Source organism: Oncorhynchus masou, chromosome 11 (assembly GCF_036934945.1).
Source record: "Oncorhynchus masou masou isolate Uvic2021 chromosome 11, UVic_Omas_1.1, whole genome shotgun sequence".
Taxonomy (NCBI): Eukaryota; Metazoa; Chordata; class Actinopteri; order Salmoniformes; family Salmonidae; genus Oncorhynchus; species Oncorhynchus masou.
In genome coordinates this window covers 38,699,374-38,724,729 of record NC_088222.1, presented here as the reverse complement: position 1 = coordinate 38,724,729, position 25,356 = coordinate 38,699,374, and the positions used below count along the sequence as shown (strand labels likewise).

At 45.0% G+C, this 25,356-nt stretch overlaps 1 protein-coding gene across 5 annotated transcripts in view; it reads right to left on the bottom strand.

Annotated features, from left to right (window-relative positions):
* The window catches only part of LOC135548655 (homeobox protein cut-like 1), a 250,386-nt gene that overhangs the window by 76,394 nt on the left and 148,636 nt on the right, over positions 1 to 25,356 (bottom strand). For all 5 annotated transcript variants that reach the window (XM_064978472.1, XM_064978476.1, XM_064978475.1 and 2 more), the window contains exons 5-8: positions 24,434 to 24,571; positions 17,582 to 17,735; positions 15,247 to 15,323; positions 13,140 to 13,206 (exon numbers count right to left, since the gene is read on the bottom strand). In XM_064978472.1, coding sequence (XP_064834544.1) covers positions 13,140 to 13,206; positions 15,247 to 15,323; positions 17,582 to 17,735; positions 24,434 to 24,571 — 436 coding nt within the window. The remainder of the gene's footprint in view (positions 1 to 13,139; positions 13,207 to 15,246; positions 15,324 to 17,581; positions 17,736 to 24,433; positions 24,572 to 25,356) is intronic.

Here is a 25,356-nt window from a genome sequence, read left to right as displayed (position 1 = left end):
TGGCCCTGCCAAAGAGGTGGTGACGGAGGAGGATGGCCCTGCCAGAGAGGAAGTGAGGGAAGAGGATGGCCCTGCCAGAGGTAGTGAGGGTGGAGGAGGAGGATGATGGTCCTGCCAGAGAGGAAGTGAGGGAGGAGGAGGATGGCCCTGCCAGAGAGGAGGTGAGGGAGGAGGAGGATGGCCCTGCCAGAGAGGAAGTGAGGGAGGAAGAGGATGGCCCTGCCAGAGAGGAAGTGAGGGAGGAAGAGGATGGCCCTGCCAGAGAGGAAGTGAGGGAGGAGGAGGATGGCCCTGCCAGAGAGGAAGTGAGGGAAGGGGAGAAGGAGGATGGCCCTGCCAGAGAGGAAGTGATTGAGGAGGAGGATGGACCTGCCAGAGAGGAAGTGAGGAAGGAGGAGGATGGCCCTGCCAGAGAGGAAGTGAGGGAGGAGGAGGATGGCCCTGCCAGAGAGGTAGTGAGAGAGGAGGAGGATGGCCCTGCCAGAGAGGAAGTGAGGAAGGAGGAGGATGGCCCTGCCAGAGAGGAAGTGAGGAGGAGGATGGCCCTGCCAGAGAGGAAGTGAGGAGGAGGAGGATGGCCCTGCCAGAGAGGAAGTGAGGAAGGAGGAGGATGGCCTTGCCAAAGAGGTGGTGACGGAGGAGGAGGATGGCCCTGCCAGAGAGGAAGTGAGGGAAGAGGATGGCCCTGCCAGAGGTAGTGAGGGTGGAGGAGGAGGATGATGGTCCTGCCAGAGAGGAAGTGAGGGAAGGGGAGAAGGAGGATGGCCCTGCCAGAGATGAAGTGAGAGAGGAGGAGGATGGCCCTGCCAGAGAGGTAGTGAGGAGGAGGAGGATGGCCCTGCCAGAGAGGAAGTGAGGAGGAGGAGGATGGCCCTGCCAGAGAGGAAGTGAGGAGGAGGATGGCCCTGCCAGAGAGGAAGTGAGGAGGAGGTGTAGGCGAAGAGAGGCATGTTGTTGGGACACCCGGTCTTCACAGAGTGCTGTCTGGTACTGTGGCGGTGGGGGACTGGTTTCCAGGGCGCACTCTCAGCTCCAATGTAATTTGCCCTCAGAGACTGAACAAGGAGCCATTGATAAGGTACAAGGCCTTCTGTCTGAGCACTGAGACAGAGTGTGTGTGTATGTGTGGACACAGGACGTGGGTGATCTTCCACGCTTCTGTAGGGAGTTTGATGGTGTGTGTATGTGGGCATTCTGTCAATGTAAAGTCAGTGTGTGTTAAAGGGAGTGAATGTATAATGAGCTTCAGTAAACTGTTGCCATCCCTGCTCCCTTTCTCCCTCCCTCTCTTTCTCTCTACGGGGCCCTCTATCCCACTTACCCTCTTCTCTGCCTCAAAGACGACAACATCTCTCAATGAACGAAAGACTGGAAAAACATTTTCTTAGCCAATTCCAAACATCTTGTGTTTTCCCAACGTGATTAGTGTTACATTCTAAATAGCTGGACACGAACCCCTGTAACAAAACCATTAGGCATATATTGTGTGTTTAAACCAGGGGTTCTTAAACTTTTTCAGCCTGGGACCCAAATGAGAAATTCTGTGTTTTCCTGGGACCCAAGCTTTTGGAAAATATGCAACTATACGTAAATATTGGTACATTTCATTGCCCTAATGCCAAAAAGAAAGCAATATAGACAAAAATAAATAACAATGAAATACCCATAAATATCTTAGCATGTTTATTTTCCCCCATTAAAAACACTCGTACATACCTGTCTAGGCTGGAACTGTTGTTGTTAAAATACAATAAATAATGTCATTCTGAACTGGAATAAACAGATTGATCACATCACACAGATGTATTACAGAACACACACACAGGCTTTTTCATCGTGCAACCCGAAGTAACAGTACAGATAAATATTCTGGCCTTCTGTACATCCTACTGTACATCCTACTGTACATCCTACTGTACATCCTACTGTACATCCTACTATACATCCTACTATACATCTTACTGTACATCCTACTATACATCTTACTGTACATCCTACTATACATCTTACTGTACATCCTACTGTACATCTTACTGTACATCCTACTATACATCTTACTGTACATCTTACTGTAGAAAGTATAGTTGATAGAAAGTCTAGGTTGGAACTGTTGCTCTTAACATTCCTTGTTAACAAACTATAGTTTTTGTAAGTCAGTTAGGACATCTACTTTGTGCATGACAAAAGTAATTTTTCCAACAATTGTTTACAGACAGATTATTTCACATATAATTCACTACCACAATTCCAGTGGGTCAGAAGTTTACATACACTAAGTTGACTGCCTTTAAAAAGCTTGGAAAATTCCAGAAAACGCTGTCAAGGCTTTAGAAGCTTCTGTTAGGCGAATTGACATCATTTGAGTCAATTGGAGGTGTACCTGTGGATATATTCAAGGACTACCTTCAAACTCAGTGCCTCTTTGATTGACATCATGGGAAAATCAAAAGAAATCAGCCATGACCTGTAGAAACTGTAGACCTCCACAAGTCTGGTTCATCCTTGGGAGCAATTTCGCTCATCTCTACAAACAATAGTACGCAAGTATAAACACCATGGGACCACGCAGCCGTTTCCCGCTCAGGAAGGAGACGCGTTCTGTCTCCTAGAGATGAACGTACTTTGGTGTGAAAAGTGCAAATCAATCCCAGAACATCAGCAATGGACCTTGTGAAGATGCTGGAGGAAACGGGTACAAAAGTATCTATATCCACAGTAAAACGAGTCCTATATCGATATAACCTGAAAGGCCGCTCAGCAAGGAAGTTGCCACTGCTCCAAAACCGCCATATAAAAGACAGACTACGGTTTGCAACTGCACACACAAAGTGTGGGGACAACGATCATACTTTTTGGAGAAATATCCTCTGGTCTGATGAAACAAAAATAGAACTGTTTGGCCATAATGACCATCGTTATGGTTGGAGGAAAAAGGGTTAGGCTTGTAAGCCAAAGAACACCATCCCAACCGTGAAGCATGGGGGTGGCAGCATCATGTTGTAGGGGTGCCTTGCTGCAGGAGGGACTGGTGCACTTCACAAAATAGATTGCATCATGAGGCAGGAAAATGAAGTGGATATATCGAAGCAACATCTCAAGACATCAGTCAGGAAGTTAAAGCTTGGGTCTTCCAAATGGACAATGACCCCAAGCATACTTCCAAAGTTGTGGCAAAATGGCTTAAGGACAAAAAAGGAAAGGTATTGGAGTGGCCATCACAAAGCCCTGACCTCAATCCTATAGAACATTTGTGGGCAGAACTTGTTACATTCCCCAGTTTCTGTGTTGTGGTTTTGTTTGTATGTGTGTGTTTCTGGATGGCTTCCTGAAATTCCCCCAAGCAGCTGATTGGTCGGCCCCCATTGCTAATTGGAGCTGACCCCGCCCTCGTCAGAGGATACAGCTGTATCCCATTACAGACTCCTTCTGAAGCAAGAAAAGCCAGTAGAAAGAGGAAGGGAAGTGCTACTAAGGTACACAATAGTCGATTTTGGTAGATAGAAGGTGCTCTTTGGTAAAAAGGGTAAATTGGTCATCAAAAAGAAAGGAGGACCAAGGCACTCTTCATATAATTGATTAAAATGCCTTTATTAGTAAGGCATGTTCAATAGAAACAACGTTTTTAAAAACTGACGCGTTTCGGCTGCATGGCCTTCGTCAGGGAGTACTGTGTTAGTTGCTGCTCAGAGAGAGCTGATGGTTATGTTTAGTGTTAGTTGCAGCGAGAGAGCTGATGGTTATGTTCTGTGTTGTTGCTGAGAGAGAGCTGATGGCTATGTTCTGTGTTGTTGCTGAGAGAGAGCTGATGGTTATGTTTTGTGTTAGTTGCTGCTCAGAGAGCTGATGGTTATGTTTTGTGTTGTTGATGAGAGAGAGCTGATGGTTTTGTGTTGTTGCTGGGAGAGAGCTGATGGTTTTGTGTTGTTGCTGGGAGAGAGCTGATGGTTATGTTTTGTGTTGTTGCTGCTCAGAGAGAGCTGATGGTTATGTTCTGTGTTAGTTGCTGCTCATGTTCTGTGTTGTTGCTGAGAGAGAGCTGATGGTTATGTTCTGTGTTGTTGCTGAGAGAGAGCTGATGGTTATGTTTTGTGTTGCTGCTAAGAGAGAGCTGATGGTTATGTTTTGTGTTGCTGCTAAGAGAGAGCTGATGGTTATGTTTTGTGTTGCTGCTAAGAGAGAGCTGATGGTTATGTTCTGTGTTGTTGCTAAGAGAGAGCTGATGGTTATGTTCTGTGTTGTTGCTAAGAGAGAGCTGATGGTTATGTTCTGTGTTGTTGCTGAGAGAGAGCTGATGGTTATGTTTTGTGTTGCTGCTAAGAGAGAGCTGATGGTTATGTTCTGTGTTGTTGCTAAGAGAGAGCTGATGGTTATGTTCTGTGTTGTTGCTGAGAGAGAGCTGATGGTTATGTTTTGTGTTGCTGCTAAGAGAGAGCTGATGGTTATGTTCTGTGTTGTTGCTAAGAGAGAACTGGTGGTTGTGTTCTGTGTTGCTGCTAAGAGAGAGCTGATGGTTATGTTCGGTGTTAGTTGCTGCTCAGAGAGAGCTGATGGTTATGTTCTGTGTTAGTTGCTGCTCAGAGAGAGCGGATGGTTATGTTCTGTGTTAGTTCCTGCTAAGAGAGAGCTGATGGTAATGTTCTGTGTTAGTTGCTGCTTAGAGAGAGCTGATGGTTATGTTCTGTGTTGTTGCTGCTCAGAGAGAGCTGATGGTTATGTTTTGTGTTGTTGCTGAGAGAGAGCAGATGGCTATGTTCTGTGTTGTTGCTGAGAGAGAGCTGATGGTTATGTTTTGTGTTAGTTGCTGCTCAGAGAGAGCGGATGGTTATGTTCTGTGTTAGTTGCTGCTTAGAGAGAGCTGATGGTTATGTTCTGTGTTAGTTGCTGCTTAGAGAGAGCTGATGGTTATGTTTTGTGTTGTTGCTGAGAGAGAGCTGATGGTTATGTTTTGTGTTGTTGCTTAGAGAGAGCTGATGGTTATGTTTTGTGTTGTTGCTGAGAGAGAGCTGATAGTTATGTTCTGTGTTAGTTCCTGCTCAGAGAGAGCTGCTTCTCAGTTTTTTTGTGAAGTTTGTCTCAAAAAGCATCTTGCTTCAATCAATTTATTCCAGTTAAGAATAAAAAGTATTACTTGTAACAGTTCCAACCAATACTTGTTTTCAATCATTTCTACAGTAAAATGTACAGGAGGCCTGACAATTTTTCATCTTCATCTGTACTGTTTCTCAGTAGCTAGTTAGCTTGCTTTGGCTAACGTTAGCTATTAGCTGTGTAACGTTACAAGGCCATGGGATTGTTTGAAAGAGAAACTCACATCTACTACTATGAGATAGTACTCCCTTATTTCTGCTTACAACTGTTATAAAATGACAACAATGCCTTGCTAGTTGACTTACTTTTCCACTTTCGAGGCACTGTTTCCTGAAGCATTCAGCCCTGTTCTGAAAGAACTCCCTGGATTTACCGTCATGTTGTGCCTGGATGTTAGGTCAGGACGTGTCGTTTTGAGAGGCTCATTACTAAGCACTTCCCCACGCAAAACACATTGTGGGCGCTCCGTGATTTCTCAATGTTTGTATGAAAGAGACAAAAAGTCGTCACTGTATTTGCGTGTCATGACGATTGAGCTCAGTCAGAACTAGTGGCTAGCATGAGTCAATTTCATGACAGCGGTGAAGAGTGGGAATAACAAGTAGTGATGGGTCGTTCGCACATATCAAAAGAGCCAAATCTATTTATAAAAATAAGTTTGAATTAGTTCATTCTATTTCTAAGAAGGAAAAAAGGAAATAATATAGGCCTAAATGCTCAAGCTCAGACTAACAGCCTCACCTGTTGTTCCAGTCAGACACAGTGTCAACCAATGAACCAAAGATGCATGAGGGAGGGCCGAGCCCATGCGTCATGAATAATTTTGCACGCCCAATTTTTCAGTTTTTGATTTGTTAAAAAAGTTTGAAATATCCAATAAATGTCGTTCCACTTCATGATTGTGTCCCACTTGTTGTTGATTCTTCACAAAAAAATACAGTTTTATATCTTTATGTTTGAAGCCTGAAATGTGGCAAAAGGTCGCAAAGTTCAAGGGGGGCGAATACTTTCGCAAGGCACTGTATGTATATGAGCAGTAGATGAGAATGTAGTATCAGTAGACAAAACATGAACTAATAAGTTACTGTTCTCTTTTCAGCGATGTGACAGCCCAAAAAAATGATACTCCTGTGTAAGGGTCTGCAGCGAATCACAGCCAGCCGCCAGAGAGAAGCAAATGTAACCACAGGACATGTGACAGAGTTGATGGACACCCTAAGTTCAATGGACAGAAAGTTCCACAGAACGGAATAGAGTCACGTGCGATCAGAAACCGTTGCACTTGACCCCAGGTTTAAGAAGTTAGCCTTCAGTAACGCCAGAGCGATTGATGAGGCTCTTCAAAGAATAACCTCAGCAGCAGGGAGGGACAGCCCCAGCAGCAGGGAGGGACAGCCCCAGCAGTCAGCTGGCTCAGGCACCAGGGCAACAGGAAGAAGAGGGATCAGATAGAGCAGAAGCACCAGCAGTAGTGCTACAAATGTCTACTGTTTGACTAGAGAGCAGCTGGGGATGCAGCACGAAGGAATCCCTCAGCAGATGCCATAATGGAGGTCCGATCCTATTTGGAGGAGCCTCAGCAGATCCTCAGCTGGTGGAAGAACAAGGCCTCTGTCTACCCACGGCTTACTAAAGTGATGACGGGGAGACTCTGCATAGTGGCCACTTCCGTTCCCTCAGAGGGTCTTCTCAAACGGGACAAATAATTACTCAGAGAAGAAACCGCATCAGCTCCTCGAAAGTGAGGCAGCTTCCATTTCTGAATGAAAATCTCTCAAAAGCAAATATGGTCAGCATTGCTGTGTGCTGCTGGTTATAACATGGCAATAAAGGAGAGAGAGAAAAGAAGGACCAGTTTAGTGTTTTAAGTGGGATGCTGCAGTTTGGCAAATTGTTATTTATTTTTCTTTGATATGGTGCAATATTCTATTATGCTGTTCAGATTGTATTAGTTTTGAATTGTTAGACTTATATGCACTTTGTTTATATACATTAAAAAGTTCTACTTTAAATGCAAATGTTTAACAGCATTCTTTTTCATAACTAACCAATGCATTTTTAAATATATTGTGGTTAAGGTAGAGTACGATTTCATTAAATAATTTAATTAGAATTAACACCAATCATAGTCAAACTATCACAAAATGTTTGACTTTTTAAAGAGCCGTAATGCCCATCACAAATAACAAGTCAGTGGCTTGAACGACAGTGCTGCAGCGCGTGGGTCGCGGAGTGATCTTCAAGAAAAATAACTGGTAAACAGAGAAGCACACGGGCATCTCCCTCTCCCACTCCCACTCCCACTCCCACTCCCACTCGCGCAGCTGCCAAACTAAGCAGAGACCGCTCTGAACCATGAGCGCAGTTGCACTTGGCCAAATCAATTCCAGTAATTCATGAAATAATTGTACATTTACGTCGCGACCCACTTTGGGTTTAAACCCTAAATTTAGAAACATGTGGACAATATTTGTACATTTGTTGACCCTAGATCCATCTTGGAAATAAGAATATTTTAGATCCAGGTTAGTGAAGACTAATCAACCTGGATAGATAAAAAAAAAGAAGAAGAAATGATCCTGGCAGTTTCAGAGTCAGTCGTTCTGTGTGTGTGTGACTTCATCAGAGGTGACAGATAAGCGCTACCTTAATGGTCTACTTCAGAGGATAGAATTCCTCCCTTCGTCAATCACGTCCTATTCGTCAAATGACATCACTGCACTCACAAAATGAAGCCTTGTGTTTCAAGAAACGAGCCGAAAACCCTGTCGACCTCTAAGCCACAGAATTGAATTAAGTCATTTGAGAAGACAGAGTTACATTACAACTATGTTATGAGTAAGTTATATATTAGCACATAATGCTCCTGAACCTCACCACAATAATACGTCACCGTTGGCAGGGGAAACAACAACTATGATGGTCAAATGACCAGTCGCAAAACGTTTTCCCTGCTCTGATATGAAACACAAAAGAGACTCAATGAAGCAGTATCCTTTTCCCTCAGGTGAGAGGAATAGAGTTCAGTCATGTCTTTGTAAAGAGGGGCAGGTTGTCTGTGTGAGATGAGAGTCAGTCTCCTGGAAGCCCTGAGCAGGAGAATCCACTCTCGCCTCACCTGGGAGAGAGCAGTGCTTTTCTCTGACCACCAACTGCACTCTACCAGGAGTAGAGAGAGACAGCAAACCCCTAGTCACCAAGGACCAGTTGCCCCCAAATTGATGCATTTGTTTCTGGGGGCTCATCCGGGATGAGGAACTATAGAAGACTAAACTCCCAGATTATAGACTACACACCTCCTTGTGCAAACCATAGTTAACATCACCAGATGACAGGTCAGCATAAGACTACCCACAATACTCTCTAGATTCTAGACCACATGAGACGTCACTGTGGCAGACACTGTCAGTGTCTAGATAAACTGCCTACGTCTGCCAGGCACTTCCACACTGTGACAACCTGCCCAGAGCAGAAGAGCTGTCACAGACCACCACAAAGCACAGACTCTAGACCTGTAGCTATAGCCTCAACAGTGCTGGCCTGTCACAGAGGGCAACTCTAAACACAGACTCCAAACCTGTAGACAGAGAGAATTGAGTGGTGGGTAGAAACTGCAGTCAGCAGGGCCACTGCAGGACAAGAATACAGTGGCCCAGATTCAGCTACATGGTGAAAGGAAGGGGGGGGGGGGGGCAGAGAGAGCTAGCTGCAGCTCAGAGAGAAGATACAGTCCTCTGTGAGTGTGTGTGTGTGTGTGTGTGTGTGTGTGTGCGTGAGAGAGAGAGAGAGAGTGAGCTGAGATGGGGAACTTGTTCTGTTCCTCTGAAACAGAGCAGCGTTGGTGTTTAGCTTCGAGAAGAGACAAGGTTCACTAGTTCTGAAAGACAATCAGAGTGACACACACACACACACTTATTATGACAGCACTGTCTGCCAGACAGAAGGCACTGAACTCAAGGAGCACATTCTTAGTATACAAAGCATGCGCAAATATACACACAGTCACAGCCAAACCCATTCTCTATCTGAAGGACGTACACACATACATCTCTATCCTGTGTCTCTCACTGCTAACCAGAAACTGTGTACGTGTGACTGACACTAATACCATGGGGACTTGGATCACTTCAAAAGCAACCCGGGTGTGAGTGTTTTTATCTGCGTAGATGGCCTGGCAACAGCACCTTTCATTTGGTTAGCACTGCTATAATTAAGTTGCTTCCAGGAGCCTGGCTGGGTGGGATACGGACCCTGAAATAGCTACGCGAGACCAAGAGGAGGAGTGTGGGTGTGCGGCCGGGCGCAGCAACAGGCAGCATTCCACTGTGACAGGCTGACACGCAAATTACCGCCTGCGCACTGCCTGTCCCGGGACCACAGGCGGTGCCACAGACACCGATATTACAGTCAGAGAGAGTCTGCCATGTTAGTTCGTACTGTACACTATATGGGCATAGGCACATTGCCTTAGAGACACATACAGTAGCTGTATGCATGCGCCAAGGTTATTATAGTTCTGTGATTTAATATTTGTATTTGTATTTATTTTTAGATTTATATTTGGAATTCAGTTTAGTTTCAGTTCGTTTATAGCATTTGATTTAATCGTTTTTATTTAGCTTCAGTTTGATAAAAACGTTTCTATTTCGTTTTTATATGATTTAGTTTGTCTTAGTTTTAGTGTTAGGGACAGAAAGTAGCCTATGCGCGGGAGGCTAGGAGCCATTTAAGTTCACAATGGCACTGCCCGTGCTAACACAGGCTTAAGCCATTACATTGGTTTGGTTCGGTTTAAATTATAAATCAATCCTAATGTGACTTAGACTAATGCAAGAAATATGGTGGAAGGAAACGCTCTTGCCCAGGTCAACACCAATTCAATGTTTTTTTGACTTTAGTAGTAGATGTAAGAAGAGTCAAGTACCTTTGCCTTTATCTGACAAAGAGAGGAAAAAACAACAAATGAAGTCACGGCACATTTGACATGATATGTTAGTTGAATGCATTCAGTTGTACAACTGACAAGCTATCACCCTTTCCCTTTATGTAATAATAAACATGCATCACTGACTAAACCCCTTCAAATAAGGTTCTTAAAAACAGCTGCAACAGCAAAAACATAACCAACATAACACTATTAGTTCACAGCCAGCCAGCCAGCTTGTGTGTGTGTGTTTCTTTTTAACCAAACACGATTTTCTGATTTATCGTCAAGGCTCTGCGTTCCAGATAGGTGGTCGTTTGGTTCCTCAAGCCTGATGACAGTTGTCCACAGAAAGAAAATTCTCTCTCCACACACGGTTGGGATGCAGGGGCAGAAACCACATCCAGTGCCACAGGGCACAACTCTGGATAAACAACCATCCTTGCCTGCCAGAAGTGGAGAGGTGACTCTGTACCTATCCCAGGTATTTCCGCAGCTCACACGGGACACTTAATGCCCAATTGGTTGTGAGGAAGCTATTTCTGAAGTACTGTGGTCCAGATGCTTGCTCGATTCATTGTGCTGGCATCTTCCTGGGGTCCTGCTGCTACACGGCTGTACTCTCTGATTTGCTGAAGTACAAAAGACGCCATCTCTGTTAAAGCAAAGTGCCAGAGACGCACTTGGGTCCATCAGGCAAGCTGATGCAGGGGTTGGATCGAAGATAGCTGTCGGAGGATTCAGTATACATGCGAAGCACTCACGCAATGACTTCAGGAGGACCTGTGCCAACTGTTTTGTAACTGTAGTTGACTGCAAGTGTGCCTCAAGGTTGAGAAGGCACGGCACCAGATCAAGACAGTGACTGGCTGTTAGTTTTAAGTTGGTCGGTGTTGATTGCGAAAGACTCTAGCAACTTCACTAGCTGCTCTAGCTTGGCCCAGTCACTGGTCAACAAGTTGGTCGTTGTGGATTGCGACCGGCTCCAGCAACTTCACAAGCTGTTCTCAGTGCTCGCCCTCATATTTCTTCCCAGTTAACTAGTCATCGTGATGCAAAAGCTAGACCTATCTGAAACATTGATACATGACATGGCCAAGAGTATGTGGACACCTGTTCGTTGAACATCTCATCCCAAAATCATGTGCATTAATACGGAGTTTGTCCCCCGTTTGCCGTTATAACAGCCTCCATTATTCTGGGAAGGCTTTCTACTAGATGTTGGAACGTTGCAGTGGGGACTTGCTTCCATTCAGCCACAAGAGCATTAATGAGGCCAGGCGATTAAGCCTGGCTCGCATTTGGCATTCCAATTCATCCCAAAGTTGTTTGATGGGGTTGAGGTCAGGGCTCTGTGCAGGCCAGTCAAGTTCTTCCACACCGATCTCAACAAACCAATTCTGTATGGACCTCGCTTTGTGCACAGGGGCATTGTCATACTGAAACAGAAAAGTGCCTTCCCAAAACTGTTGCCACAAAGTTGGAAGCACATAATCGTCTAGAATGGCATTTCATGCTGTAGCGTTAAGATTTCCCTTCACTGGAACTAAGGGGCCGAGCCCGAACCATGAAAAACAGCCCCAGACCATTATTCCTCCTCAACCAAATTTTATAGTTAGCACAATGCATTGCGGCAGGTAGCGTTCTCCTGGCATCCGCCAAACCCAGGTTTGTCCGTGGGCCTGCCAGATGGTGTGATTCATCACTCCAGAGAACGCGTTTCCACTGCTCCAGAATCCAATGTGGGCGAGCTTTAAACCACTCCAGCCGATGCTTGGCATTGCGCATGGTGATCTTAGGCGTGTGTGCAGCTGCTCGGCCATGGAAACCCATTTCATGAAGCTCCCGACGAACATTTATTGTGCTGAAGTTGCATCCAGAGGTAGTTTGGAACTCCGTAGTGAGTGTTGCAACCGAGGACAGACGATTTTTACGAGCTATGCGCTTCAGCACTCGGTGTTCCCATTGTGAGCTTGTGTGGCCAACCATTTTGTGGCTGAGACGTTGTTGCTCCTAGACTTTCCACTTCACAATAACAGCACTTACATTTGACTGGGGCAGCTCTAGTAGGGCAGACATTGTGACGAACTGACTTGTTGGAAAGGTGGCATCCTATGATGGGGTCACGTTGAAAGTCACTGAGCTCTTACAGTGCAGGCCATTCTATGCCAATGTTTGTCTATGGAGATTGCATGGCGGTGTGCTGGATTTTATAAACCTGTCAGCAATGGGTGTGGTTGAAATAGCCGGATCTACAAATTTTAAGGGGTATCCACAAACATTTCTTTTGCGTATCTACTGGCAGTGTTTACCCACCAGATTCAGAAGCTTGAAAACACCATTCGATTTTAGCCATAAAGTTTAGAATACATTTTTTAAAACTAAACATAATTTATGAAGTTTTTTATTTTAATACATTTTGCCGTCAAAGATAACAGTTTCAGTATAGTTTTACAAATGTTTTTCGTTTTGCATTTTTATTTCAGTTGACTAAATATTTCCAATTTTAACTTTTGTTTTAGTTTACTATGCGAGCACACACATACACCTTGTATGTACATACAGTACATGTAACCACAGTGTATTTAGTAGACACACACACACACTAAACCTTGTAACTAACAATTTTCTACCCATCCCAGACTACTCCACCCTCCTCCTCACTATTACAACAACAACTCTTCCCACTCATTCAGGTTGAAGAGAGGTAAAGAAGCCTCCATGTCGATTATGAATACTATGCTATGATTCATAGAGCCAAACAGTGATAAATCCTGGGGACTACTTTGTACTCAGCATCGTTATGGTGAGCAATTATAGACATTATATTTCATTCCTTTCAGGGCGGGCAGGGCTGGATTACTAGCAGTACACTGATCTAGGATCAGATGAGAGAACATGACTGAGTATGAAAGGGTAATGTGATGTATGATTATAGAATGAGGTGGGTTATTACAGGGGATCAGATTTTCCATAGATTCAGGTGCAATTACTGCAGATGGCAACCACAGCGGATTTTAAAATCTCCTAATCAAAGGCGCACAGCAACCAAGACTCTGGGGATTTCGAGAGTGTGCGCGTGTGTGTCACAAATGCAACAGCGTGAAGCAAAGGAACTGGGACCTACTTTGATGTTGACTCTTCGTCATACTTGCTCTTCAGGTCCAAAAACTCTGCCTGAGTTGCTTCAAGTGCTGTAAAAAAAAACAAATGAAGCATTTTGAAGGAAGACCAGCTGTGGTTGGATGGAGGAAGTACTACTGCTAGGCCCTAACATACAGACCAGCTGTGGTTGGATGGAAGAAGTACTACTGCTAGGCCCTAACATACAGACCAGCGGTGGTTGGATGGAAGCAGTACTACTGCTAGGCCCTAACATGCAGACCAGCGGTGGTTGGATGGAAGCAGTACTACTGCTAGGCCCTAACATGCAGACCAGCGGTGGTTGGATGGAAGAAGTACTACTGCTAGGCCCTAACATACAGACCAGCGGTGGTTGGATGGAAGAAGTACTACTGCTAGGCCCTAACATACAGACCAGCTGTGGTTAGATGGAAGAAGTACTACTGCTAGGCCCTAACATGCAGACCAGCGGTGGTTGGATGGAAGAAGTACTACTGCTAGGCCCTAACATGCAGACCAGCGGTGGTTGGATGGAGAAGTACTACTGCTAGGCCCTAACATGCAGACCAGCGGTGGTTGGATGGAGAAGTACTACTGCTAGGCCCTAACATGCAGACCAGCGGTGGTTGGATGGAAGAAGTACTACTGCTAGGCCCTAACATACAGACCAGCGGTGGTTGGATGGAAGAAGTACTACTGCTAGGCCCTAACATACAGACCAGCGGTGGTTGGATGGAAGAAGTACTACTGGTAGGCCCTAACATGCAGACCAGCGGTGGTTGGATGGAAGAAGTACTACTGGTAGGCCCTAACATGCAGACCAGCGGTGGTTGGATGGAAGAAGTACTACTGCTAGGCCCTAACATGCAGACCAGCGGTGGTTGGATGGAAGAGGTACTACTGCTAGGCCCTAACATACAGACCAGCGGTGGTTGGATGGAGAAGTACTACTGCTAGGCCCTAACATGCAGACCAGCGGTGGTTGGATGGAAGAAGTACTACTGCTAGGCCCTAACATACAGACCAGCGGTGGTTGGATGGAAGAAGTACTACTGCTAGGCCCTAACATGCAGACCAGCGGTGGTTGGATGGAAGAAGTACTACTGCTAGGCCCTAACATGCAGACCAGCGGTGGTTGGATGGAAGAGGTACTACTGCTAGGCCCTAACATACAGACCAGCGGTGGTTGGATGGAGAAGTACTACTGCTAGGCCCTAACATGCTGCCTCTAACATGCTGCCTCTAACATGCTGCCTCTAACATGCTGCCTCTAACATGCTGCCCTCTATAGATTCCTGTAAGGACTGAGTGAGGCCTCTCTGCCTCCAGCTACATGAGGTAAGGATTCTAGAAAAAGGTTTCACAACCTAAGACAACTCTGGTAACTTTATTTGACAGTCCTCTTACAGCTGCTATTTGTAAGTAAATTACATATGAGTAAGTTAGTACTTTTCTGATAGTTTGTTTTTACTATTTCTTAAATACCCAATAAAATTGTTAGTATCTTTATGTACCAAATGGTACTATTTCAAAGGGTATCTATTATTAGGCTATGATAATTTAACCATCATAACCATCTACTGCCAACCTGGCTGCCAATTTCATATGGTGATAAAATTAGATTTTAAGCATAAACCTCATAATTAAGCATGGGCCTTTGTACTATAATCTCTCTCTCTCTCTCTCTCTCTCTCTCTCTCTCTCTCTCTCAGCAGGCTACAATACTAGGGCGAGTGGCTGGGCCTGGACTCGAGCTGATGTGCTGTGACAAGGGACTGTCAGTCCTAGAGCAGGGAGAAGGCTGCATAGGGCGGGGGACTGGGACAGTGTTGACAGGCCTGGATTAGTCACTCACTAGGCAGTAGTCAGCCAGCCAGCCAAAAGGACAGATAGAAAGAGAGAGACAGAGGAGAATCCACCATCTGATGCTACCTTCTGGGTCAACATAAAGACATACTGCCAGCTGAGGAGTGTGTTGACACCAAGCGAGCCTTAACTGTGCCACATTGGGGGCATTCATACAAAGGTTTGGGATAGTATACATGTGGATCTCAAGTTAGGATTGGACCTGTGAGACTATAACTGGGTGTAGAAGGTTAGCAACTGTTTACCTGTCTGTAGGGACTGGGCCTTACTGTCTGCCTCCTCCAGCTTTGACACTGCAGACTCCTGGTTCTCCTGTTGTTGACTGTGTGGACAGAGGAAGAGATACAAGTTAGCTATGAGAGGGAACAGGCTAGCAGAGCAACACTGCGTAAGAAACATTTTTCGCTTAGCAGCATTTCAAAAGGCTACTGTAGCATAACTTGGGGCTCCCAAGTGGCGCAGCGGTCTAAGGCACTGCATCTCAGTGCTTGAGACATCACTATAGACACCATGGTTTGATACCAGGCTGTATCACAACCGGCCGTGATTGGGAGTCCCATAGGGCGGCGCACAATTGGCCCAGCGTCGTCCGGGTTTGGCCGGGGTAGGCCGTCATTGTAAATAAGAATTTGTTCTTAACTGACTTGCCTAGTTGAATAAAGGTTAAATACATAAATAAATACATTATAGTGAAGACACCCTCTGTTCTGCTCTGCCTGTGGGTTATTACTTTTCATACTGGAACACCAGGGCACCTATAGGGCCTTTTTCTTCATGCCGCCAGCTCTCCTGCACCAACAGACTTCTCATCATTTTACCTCTGCGCTAAAAAGCAGGGGGTTAACGACACCTCCTGGCTTAGCTGTTACTGAGGACGAGATGAGACGGGTTGAGTCAGTTTGTCCTTGGGAGTTGGTTCATTATAAGTGACTCTCAACCTCCAAAGGGAAAGGTTATCAAGGCTGGGTCTCATTGGTAGCCACTATCCATATCATCTCTTGTTTATCAGATGTATGGGTAGGGACTCTCTCGTTGCCAGATTTGGAAATCCTGGCATTTATTTATTTTTATCTAAGCTTTATTTAACTAGGCAAGTCAGTTAAGAAGAAATTCTTATTGACAATGATGGCCTACCCCGGACGACGCTGGGCCAACTGTGCGCCGACCTATGGGACTCACAATCACGGCCGGTTGTAATACAGCCGGGAATCGAACCAGGATCTGTAGTGACGCCTCAAGCACTGAGATTGTGTGCCTTAGACCGCTGTGTCACTCGGGAACCCGCTTGGAACATACGGTTTTATAATCTGGGAAGTCTACCGTCTCTCTATATTTAGGTTTAATAGTGTGTGAGACACCACCAGATATTACATATCCTCAACCTAGCCAGAGTGTGTGGCCTAAAAATAGAGCTGGTGAGATGCTAGAGTTCAGGGAGTTGGGCAGTGTGTCCAATCACTATAAGCATCATTTTAGTGCCCACCACTCGTGACCCTGCGCCCTGTGGAGAGTTGTCATGCTGTAATCTCTCCTTACTGCTACAGTCACTACAACTCGTAACACCACTTGATGCCAGGCAGAAAGACCCTGAATCAACACATCACAGCCGGCCCATTGAATGGTTGTGCAGATTTTGATCACTCTCTCTCTCCCTCTTTTCCTCCCAGGAAACAGAATAATTCAAGGTAGCAGAACGGGGTCGTGCTCTATGGTGGCGGCTTGGTAAAAAAAAAGGTGACAGCGGTGACAGATTACAATGGCCTGTAATTGTTGCCCTCTGACGTAACAGATAACAGAGCAGAACTGTGTCCCTGTCCTGTGAGTGACAGTCTGGCAGCAGTGATGATCAGGAGGCTCAGTGCGGTATTACCATCCATGCCGGGGGGGTTTAGGAGTAAACAAACAGCAGTGAATTAAAAGGTATTACGGTGCAAAGGGATTATAGCTAGGGTTGGGCGGTCCCAATAAAATCCTTGTGGAAAGGACGCATATGCCTCCATCAGGAAACACTGATGGGATCATATAATATTGTGTGACATTGAGGGAGAGCCGGTTCGAGTTGAAATCGAGATCTCTCTCACATTTAGTTATGATTAGGAGCAAGTTCAATAGGAATACAATGGTAAAACAATGTAAAAAAAACAAATGACTGCCAGTTCTCATTCCGGATTCAATATCTGCTCAGCTCCAGCGCTGAATGAAAGTGTAAATGTCAACGTGATAGGGAGTCCGTCTCAGTGCCCTTCACAACAACCCTGACGTATCGGACAACCTTCCAGTGAGCCATGGGCGTAATTTCGTAATTTTCCGACTTACCTACAAAGCAAACATATAGGACACTGGCCATCGTTAAGACCAGACGACTGAAGGGACAGAATTTAGAGAACCATTGGTTCACCATGGAAGTATGCAGACAACAGCTGTAAGGGTATTCCGTCTGGGCCTAACCGTCGCTCATACTCAAGCACAAACTGAGTATGTCTGCTGGCAAACACTAGTAAGCCTATCCTCCACAGCCAGTCCTCACTAGCAGAGTAGCGGCAGAACACGGTACAGGCTACAGGGGGCGTTCCTGCTTACCACGCTTCCTCTGCATGGTTGTTGTGGAGCTGCCCATCCTCGCCCTCTTTCTTCTCCTTCTCTCTCCTCTCCTCCTGGCCCAGCTCCTTGGCCTGCTTCTTCAGGGTCTCTTCATACTCTTCTATCTTCTCCTTAAGTGCTTTAATTGTGACCTCTGAGAGAGAGACAGAGAGAAAGACCGAGAGAGAGAGAGACAGCGAGAGAGAGAGAGAGAGACAGCGAGAGAGACAGTGAGAGAGAGAGACAGCGAGAGAGACAGCGAGAGAGAGAGACAGCGAGAGAGAGAGAGAGACAGCGAGAGAGAGAGAGAGACAGCGAGAGAGAGAGAGAGACAGAGAGAGAGAGAGAGAGACAGAGAGACCGAGACAGAGACAGACAGAGAGAGAGACAGAGACAGACAGAGAGAGAAAGAGACAGAGAGAGAGAGACAGAGAGAGAGAGAGACAGACACACAGAGAGAGAGACAGACAGAGAGAGAGAGAGAGAGACAGAGACAGACAGAGAGAGAGAGACAGAGAGAGACAGAGACAGAGACAGAGACAGAGAGAGAGAGAGAGAGAGAGAGAGAGAGAGAGAGAGAGAGAGAGAGAGAGAGAGAAGAGACGTTAAATTCTACAACCACCTAAAAGGAAGTGATTTCCAAACCTGGATGAACCTGGAGAAGAGTCCCCTAAGCAAGTTGGTCCTGGGGCTCTGTTCACAAACACAAACACACCCCACAGAGCCCTAGGACAGCAGCACAATTAGATCCAACCAAATCATGAGAAAACAAAAAGATAATTACTTGACACATTGGAAAGAATTAACAAAAAAACAGAGCAAACTAGAATGCTATTTGGCCCTAAACAGAGAGTACACAGTGGCAGAATACCTGACCACTGTGACTGACCCAAACTTCAGGAAAGCTTTGACGCCATAGGCAGACATGGCTCTCAAGAGAAGACAGGCTATGTGCACATTGCCCACAAAATTAGGTGGAAACTGAGCTGCACTTCCTAACCTCCTGCCCAATCTATGACCATATTAGAGAGACATATTTCCCTCAGATTACACAGATCTACAAAGAATTTGAAAAACAAATCCAATTTTGATAAACTCCCATATCTACTGGGTGCCATCACAGCAGCAAGATTTGTGACCTGTTGCCACAAGAAAAGGGCAACCAGTGAAGAACAAACACCATTGTAAATACAACCCATATTTATGCTTATTTATTGTCCCTCGTGTACTTTAACCATTTGTACATTGTTACAACACTGTATACAGTGCCTTGCGAAAGTATTCGGCCCCCTTGAACTTTGCGACCTTTTGCCACATTTCAGGCTTCAAACAAAGATATAAAAATGTATTTTTTTGTGAAAAATCAACAACAAGTGGGACACAATCATGAAGTGGAACGACATTTATTGGATATTTCAAACTTTTTTAACAAATCAAAAACTGAAAAATTGGGCGTGCAAAATTATTCAGCCCCTTTAATTTCAGTGCAGCAAACTCTCTCCAGAAGTTCAGTGAGGATCTCTGAATGATCCAATGTTGACCTAAATAACTAATGATGATAAATACAATCCACCTGTGTGTAATCAAGTCTCCGTATAAATGCACCTGCACCGTGATAGTCTCAGAGGTCCGTTAAAAGCGCAGAGAGCATCATGAAGAACAAGGAACACACCAGGCAGGTCCGAGATACTGTTGTGAAGAAGTTTAAAGCCGGATTTGGACTATAAACTTTCAGCTCATACAAGGAGAAGACTGATCAGAGATGCAGCCAAGAGGCCCATGATCACTTTGGATGAACTGCAGAGATCTACAGCTGAGGTGGGAGACTCTGTCCATAGGACAACAATCAGTCGTATATTGCACAAATCTGGCCTTTATAGAAGAGTGGCAAGAAGAAAGCCATTTCTTAAAGATATCCATAAAAAGTGTCGTTTAAAGTTTGCCACAAGCCACCTGGGAGACACACCAAACATGTGGAAGAAGGTGCTCTGGTCAGATGAAACCAAAATTGAACTTTTTGGCAACAACGCAAAAAGTTATGTTTGGCATAAAATCAACACAGCTCATCACAATGAACACACCATACCCACTGTCAAACATGGTGGTGGCAGCATCATGGTTTGGGCCTGCTTTTCTTCAGCAGGGACAGGGAAGATGGTTAAAATTGATGGGAAGATGGATGGAGCCAAATACAGGACCATTCTGGAAGAAATCCTGATGGAGTCTGCAAAAGACCTGAGACTGGGACGGAGATTTGTCTTCCAACAAGACAATGATCCAAAACATAAAGCAAAATCTACAATGGAATGGTTAAAAAATAAACATATCCAGGTGTTAGAATGGCCAAGTCAAAGTCCAGACCTGAATCCAATCGAGAATCTGTGGAAAGAACTGAAAACTGCTGTTCACAAATGCTCTCCATCCAACCTCACTGAGCTCGAGCTGTTTTGCAAGGAGGAATGGGAAAAAATGTCAGTCTCTCGATGTGCAAAACTGATAGAGACATACCCCAAGCGACTTACAGCTGTAATCGCAGCAAAAGGTGGAGCTACAAAGTATTAACTTCAGGGGGCTGAATCATTTTACATGCCCAATTTTTCAGTTTTTGATTTGTTAAAAAAGTTTGAAATATCCAATAAATGTCATTCCACTTCATGATTGTGTCCCACTTGTTGTTGATTCTTCACAAAAAATACAGTTTTATATCTTTATGTTTGAAGCCTGAAATGTGGCAAAAGGTCGCAAAGTTCAAGGGGGCCGAATACTTTCGCAAGGCACTGTGTGTGTATGTATATATATATATATATATATATATAAATAATATGACATTTGTAATGTCTTTATTGTTTTGAAACTTCTGTATGTGTAATGTTTACCGTTAATTTTGATTGTTTACTTCACTTTTGTATATTATCTACCTCACTTGCTTTGGCAATGTTAACATATGTTTCCCATGCCAATAAAGCCCCTTGAATTGAATTGAGAGAGACAGAGAGAACTCAAAAAGTCAGTAAGTGACAGGATAACAGGTAAGAGATAAACCAGTGGTAGGATAACAGGTAAGAGATAAACCAGTGATAGGATAACAGGTAAGAGATAAACCAGTGATAGGATAACAGGTAAGAGATAAACCAGTGATAGGATAACAGGTAAGAGATAAACCAGTGCCAACATGATATTAAGTACCAAGCCATAATCATCCTGACGTGCTCGGTCTGGATTGTCAGTAGCACTGAGAGCATCTGAGGGATCCTCCAAGTAGGAGAAGGATGAGGGGGGGGGCTATTCCACTATGTGCAGAGTGTGTATAGGCAAAGCCCTTGCGCTTGCTAATAGATCACGAGATCACAGTGTATTACTGACTGAGAGCTCTCAGTTTCCCTCCCACTTCGTACTTGTCTTGTCTTCCTTTTTTTCTCTCTCGCTCACTCGCTGATGCTCTGTCTCTCTCCCTCTCGCTCTCCTCCTCCTCCTCTGCGGTGATTTAAACTCCGACGTTTCAGCCCTGACACATAATCAATGGCGATGAGTCCCCTCTGAGCCCTTTTCCCCCTTAACTGTTAAATTGAACTTTAAACATTTAGGTTGCAGGGGATCAATGGCCTCGGCTGGGCCGGGATGCGCGCGAGAGAGGGAGAGAGGAAAGAAGAGAGGGATGGAAGAGAGAGAGAGAGAGAGGGGTGATTCTCCACTCCACCACCGCTGAGGGGATCCGCAGTTTAACCGGAGCACAGGAGAGAAAAAAGAAAATCAATGGCAAAATAAAACATTGCCGCTATTGAGCTGGGTCAATTAGCTGTTGGTGGGAGGGGAATTCCAAAGACAGAGAGGGCAGCCCCCCCCCCTACCCACCTCCCCTCTTCTCCTCCACTTCTCTCACATGCTATTCTGAAAAGGAGACAAAAATCAGCGAAGGCTTTAAAGGCCTATACAATGGGGCTTCACCTGAAAAGCCTGCCCAGGCGCTACTGTCATAAAAGGGGCTATGGGGGAGGTGAGCCATTATTAAAAAGGATCTATACTGAACAAAAATATTAACGCAACATGTAAAGTGTGGTTCCCATGTTTCATGAGCTGAAATAAAAGATCCCAGAAATGTCACAAAAAGCTGATTTCGCTCAAACGGACTTCACTTTTAGTGAGCTTTTCTCCTTTGCCAAGATAATCGATCCACCTGACAAGGTGTGGCATATCATGAAGCTGATTAAACAGCATGACCATTACACAGATGCATCTTGTGCAGTGGACAACAAAAGGGCACTTTAAAATGTGCAGTTCTGTCACAACAATGCCACAGACATCTCAAAGTTTTTGAGGGAGCGTGCAATTGGCATGCTGACTGCAGGAATGTCCACCAGAGCTGTTGCAAGAGAATTAACTGTTCACTACTCTACCATAAGCCGCCCCCCAACGTCATTTTAGAGAATTTGGCAGTATATCCAACCGGCCTGACAACCACAGACTGCGTATAACCTCTACAACCCAGGACATCCACAAGCGGCTTCTTCACCTGCAGGTTCGTCTGAGACCAGCCACCCGGACAGCTTAGGAGTATTTCAGTCTGTAATAAAGCCCTTTTGTGGGGAAAAACTCATTCTGATTTGCTGGATCCCCAGTGGGTGGGCCTATGCCCTCCCAGGCCCACCCATGACTCCCCCCCTGCCCAGTCTGGTGAAATCCATAGATTAGGGCCGAATTCATTTATTTCAATTGACTGATGTCCTCATATGAACTGGAACTGGTTGAAATTGTTGCACGTTGCTTTTATATTTTTGTTCAGTATTTACAGTATATTTTGGGGTTATGAAGGACTTTGGTTCAACTGATGCTCCACTAACTTGATGTTAGCCGTTAACTGTTTTACGGCATTTGATGCGAGGTTCTGAAAATTGTAGCTCCTTGCACATCGCCCATTGAAACAGTATCCGTATTACAGATGATATCTTCAAACCTTTAACACATATACTTTACTATTCTTTTAACCAGATCGCTGTGGTGTTCCATCCCTTTCCAAGACAGCTGAACATTGATAAGTCTCTCAATGGAGAGTCTTTGCCATTGTAGGAGGGTCAGTGAACTATGCTTTTGTTAGCTCCCTGAGCTAATGCCTATGGCTTTAGCTCAGCAAGCAAACCCAGTTGATCACTCTCGTCCAGTATACAGTGCATTATGAAAGAATTCAGACCCCACGAATTTGTCCACATTTTGTTACGTTACAGCCTTATTCTAAAATTGATTAAAAAAAAACAATCTACACACAATACCCAATAATGTCAATGCAAAAAATTTTTTTTTTAATATATATATTTTTTTGTGCAAAATGTGTATATATAAAATTAAATTACATTTCATATGTATTCAGACCTCTTACTCAGTACTTTGTTGAAGCATCTTTGTAAGCGATTACAGCCTTGAGACTTCTTGGGTATGACACTACAAGCTTAACACACCTGTATTTGGGGAGTTTCTTCCATTCTTCTCTGTAGATCCTCTTGAGCACTGTCAGGTTGGATGGGGACCGTGTCTGCACAGCTATTTTCAGGTCTCTCTGGGCTCTGGCTGGGCCACTCAAGGAGATTCAGAGACTTGTCCCGAAGCCACTCCTGCGTTGTCTTGGCTGTGTGCTTAGGGTCGTTGTCCTGTTGGAAGGTAAAACCTTCACACCAGTCCTGAGGTCCTGAGCGCTCTGGAGCACGTTTTCATCAAGGATCTTTCTGTACTTTGCGCCGTTCATCTTTTCCTTGATCCTGACTAGTCTCCCAGTCCCTTCCGCTTGAAAACATCCCCACAGCATGATGCTGCCACCACCATGCTTCACCGTAGTGATGGTAACAGGTTTCCTCCAAACGTGATAATTGGCATTCAGGCCAAAGAGTTCAATCTTGGTTTCATCAGAGCAGAGAATCTTGTTTCTCATTGTCCGAGAGTCCTTTAGGTGCCCTTTGGCAAACTCAAAGCGTGCTGTCATGTGCCTTTTACTGAGGAGTGGCTTCCATCTGGCCACTCTACCATAAGGGCCTGATTGGTGGAGTGCTGCAGAGATGGTTGTCCTTCTGAAAGGTTCTCCCTTCTCCACCGAGGAACTTTGGAGCTCTGTCAGACTGACCATCGGGTTTTTGGTCACCTCCCTGACCTCAGTTTGGCCGGGCAGTCAGCTGTAGGAAGAGTCTCGGTGGTTCCAAACTTCTTCCACTTAAAAATTAAGTACACTGTGTTCTTGGGGACCTTCAATGCTGCAGAAGTTGTTTTGTACCCTTTCCCAGATCTGTGCCTCGGCACAATCCTGTCTCGGAGCTCTACGGACAATTCCTTTGGCCTCATGGCTTGGTTTTTGCTCTAACATGCACTGACTATGGGACCTTATTTAGACAGGTATGTGCCTTTCCAAATCATGTCCAATCAATTGAATTTACCACAGGTGGACTCCAATCATGTTGTCAAGGATGATCAATGGAAACAGGATGCACCTGAGGTAAATTTCGAGTCTCATAGCAAAGGATCTGAATATTTATGTAAATAAGGCATTTCTTTTTTCGCTTTGTCATTATGGGGTATTGTGTGTAGATTGATGAGGAAAGCAATTAATTGAATCCATGTTTAAATTAGGCTGTAACGTAAACAAATGTGGAGTAAGTCAAGGGGTCGGATTACTTGTCTAATGCACTGTAGGTACAAAGAGTGAAGGAAAATATACCTCCTAATAATAATTATTAAAGAAAATATATATATAAAAAATGGATATGGGTGATTGGAAATGTTTCAGACAATTACATTGATAGAAGCCACAATCTGCAATATCAAAGCTGATCTACCCAAAATAAAACCAAATAAGAGTGTGTGTCTCAGTCTCACCGTGGTTCTTGACCTCAGCGATCTCCTGGGTGTAGCCCTCCAGCGTCTCGCGGAGCTTCTGGTTCTCCGTCTCGATGTCGTGCATCCTCTGGACCTTCAGCTGTAGCTGCTGGGTAGCCTCCAGGGCCGACACAGGGTCTGATGGGACGGGAGAGGACACTTATGTTACTACTCACTATGCATCTCAAATCACTAACCACTATACAAGTCAACAATATACATTACTAATCATTAGACTACACAGGATTGGACTATGCACATCCACCATGCATGTCTGACACCAGGGCAGCCTTTCAAAGTGGGACAGCTTGGTGTATATATGACTAGTATTAGTGTAGCATGTTCTGAAGATCGGTTCATTGAGGAGATCCTAAGACCCACCCGTCCATTCATCCCTCCCTACCACTCTCTCTCTAACCTCTACCTCTCACTCCATTCAAACATCAATCCAGGCACTGCAACAATAAGGTGTATTGTGGGGTTTTGTGTCCCTGGCGGTGGCCAGGGCGAGTCACATGAGGCTGACTGATGATGAGTCCTGTGTGTGTGTGTGTGTGTGTGTGTGTGTGCCAGAGCAGCAGAGCTATGTATAGCTGCCCCCATTCGTACAGAGTAGAGCAGGAGTGCTGAGACAGCGCTGCTGTGGTTGCAGCACACACACACACACACACACACACACACACACACACACACACACACACACACACACACACGTGAACAAGTAGCCCAGACAAAGGAGATGAAGAGAGGGAGAGAAAAAGGGCAAGAAAGGGAGAGGCAGGGAGAATGAATGAGAGAGGAAAATAGAGATAGGAAGAGGGGCGATAGCTAGGATTCAGGACGATGATGATGACTTTCTTATCTTTGGGGCTTGGGCAGAGAAACCCATGGGACAACAATACATTCCTGTAAACAGACTAAAG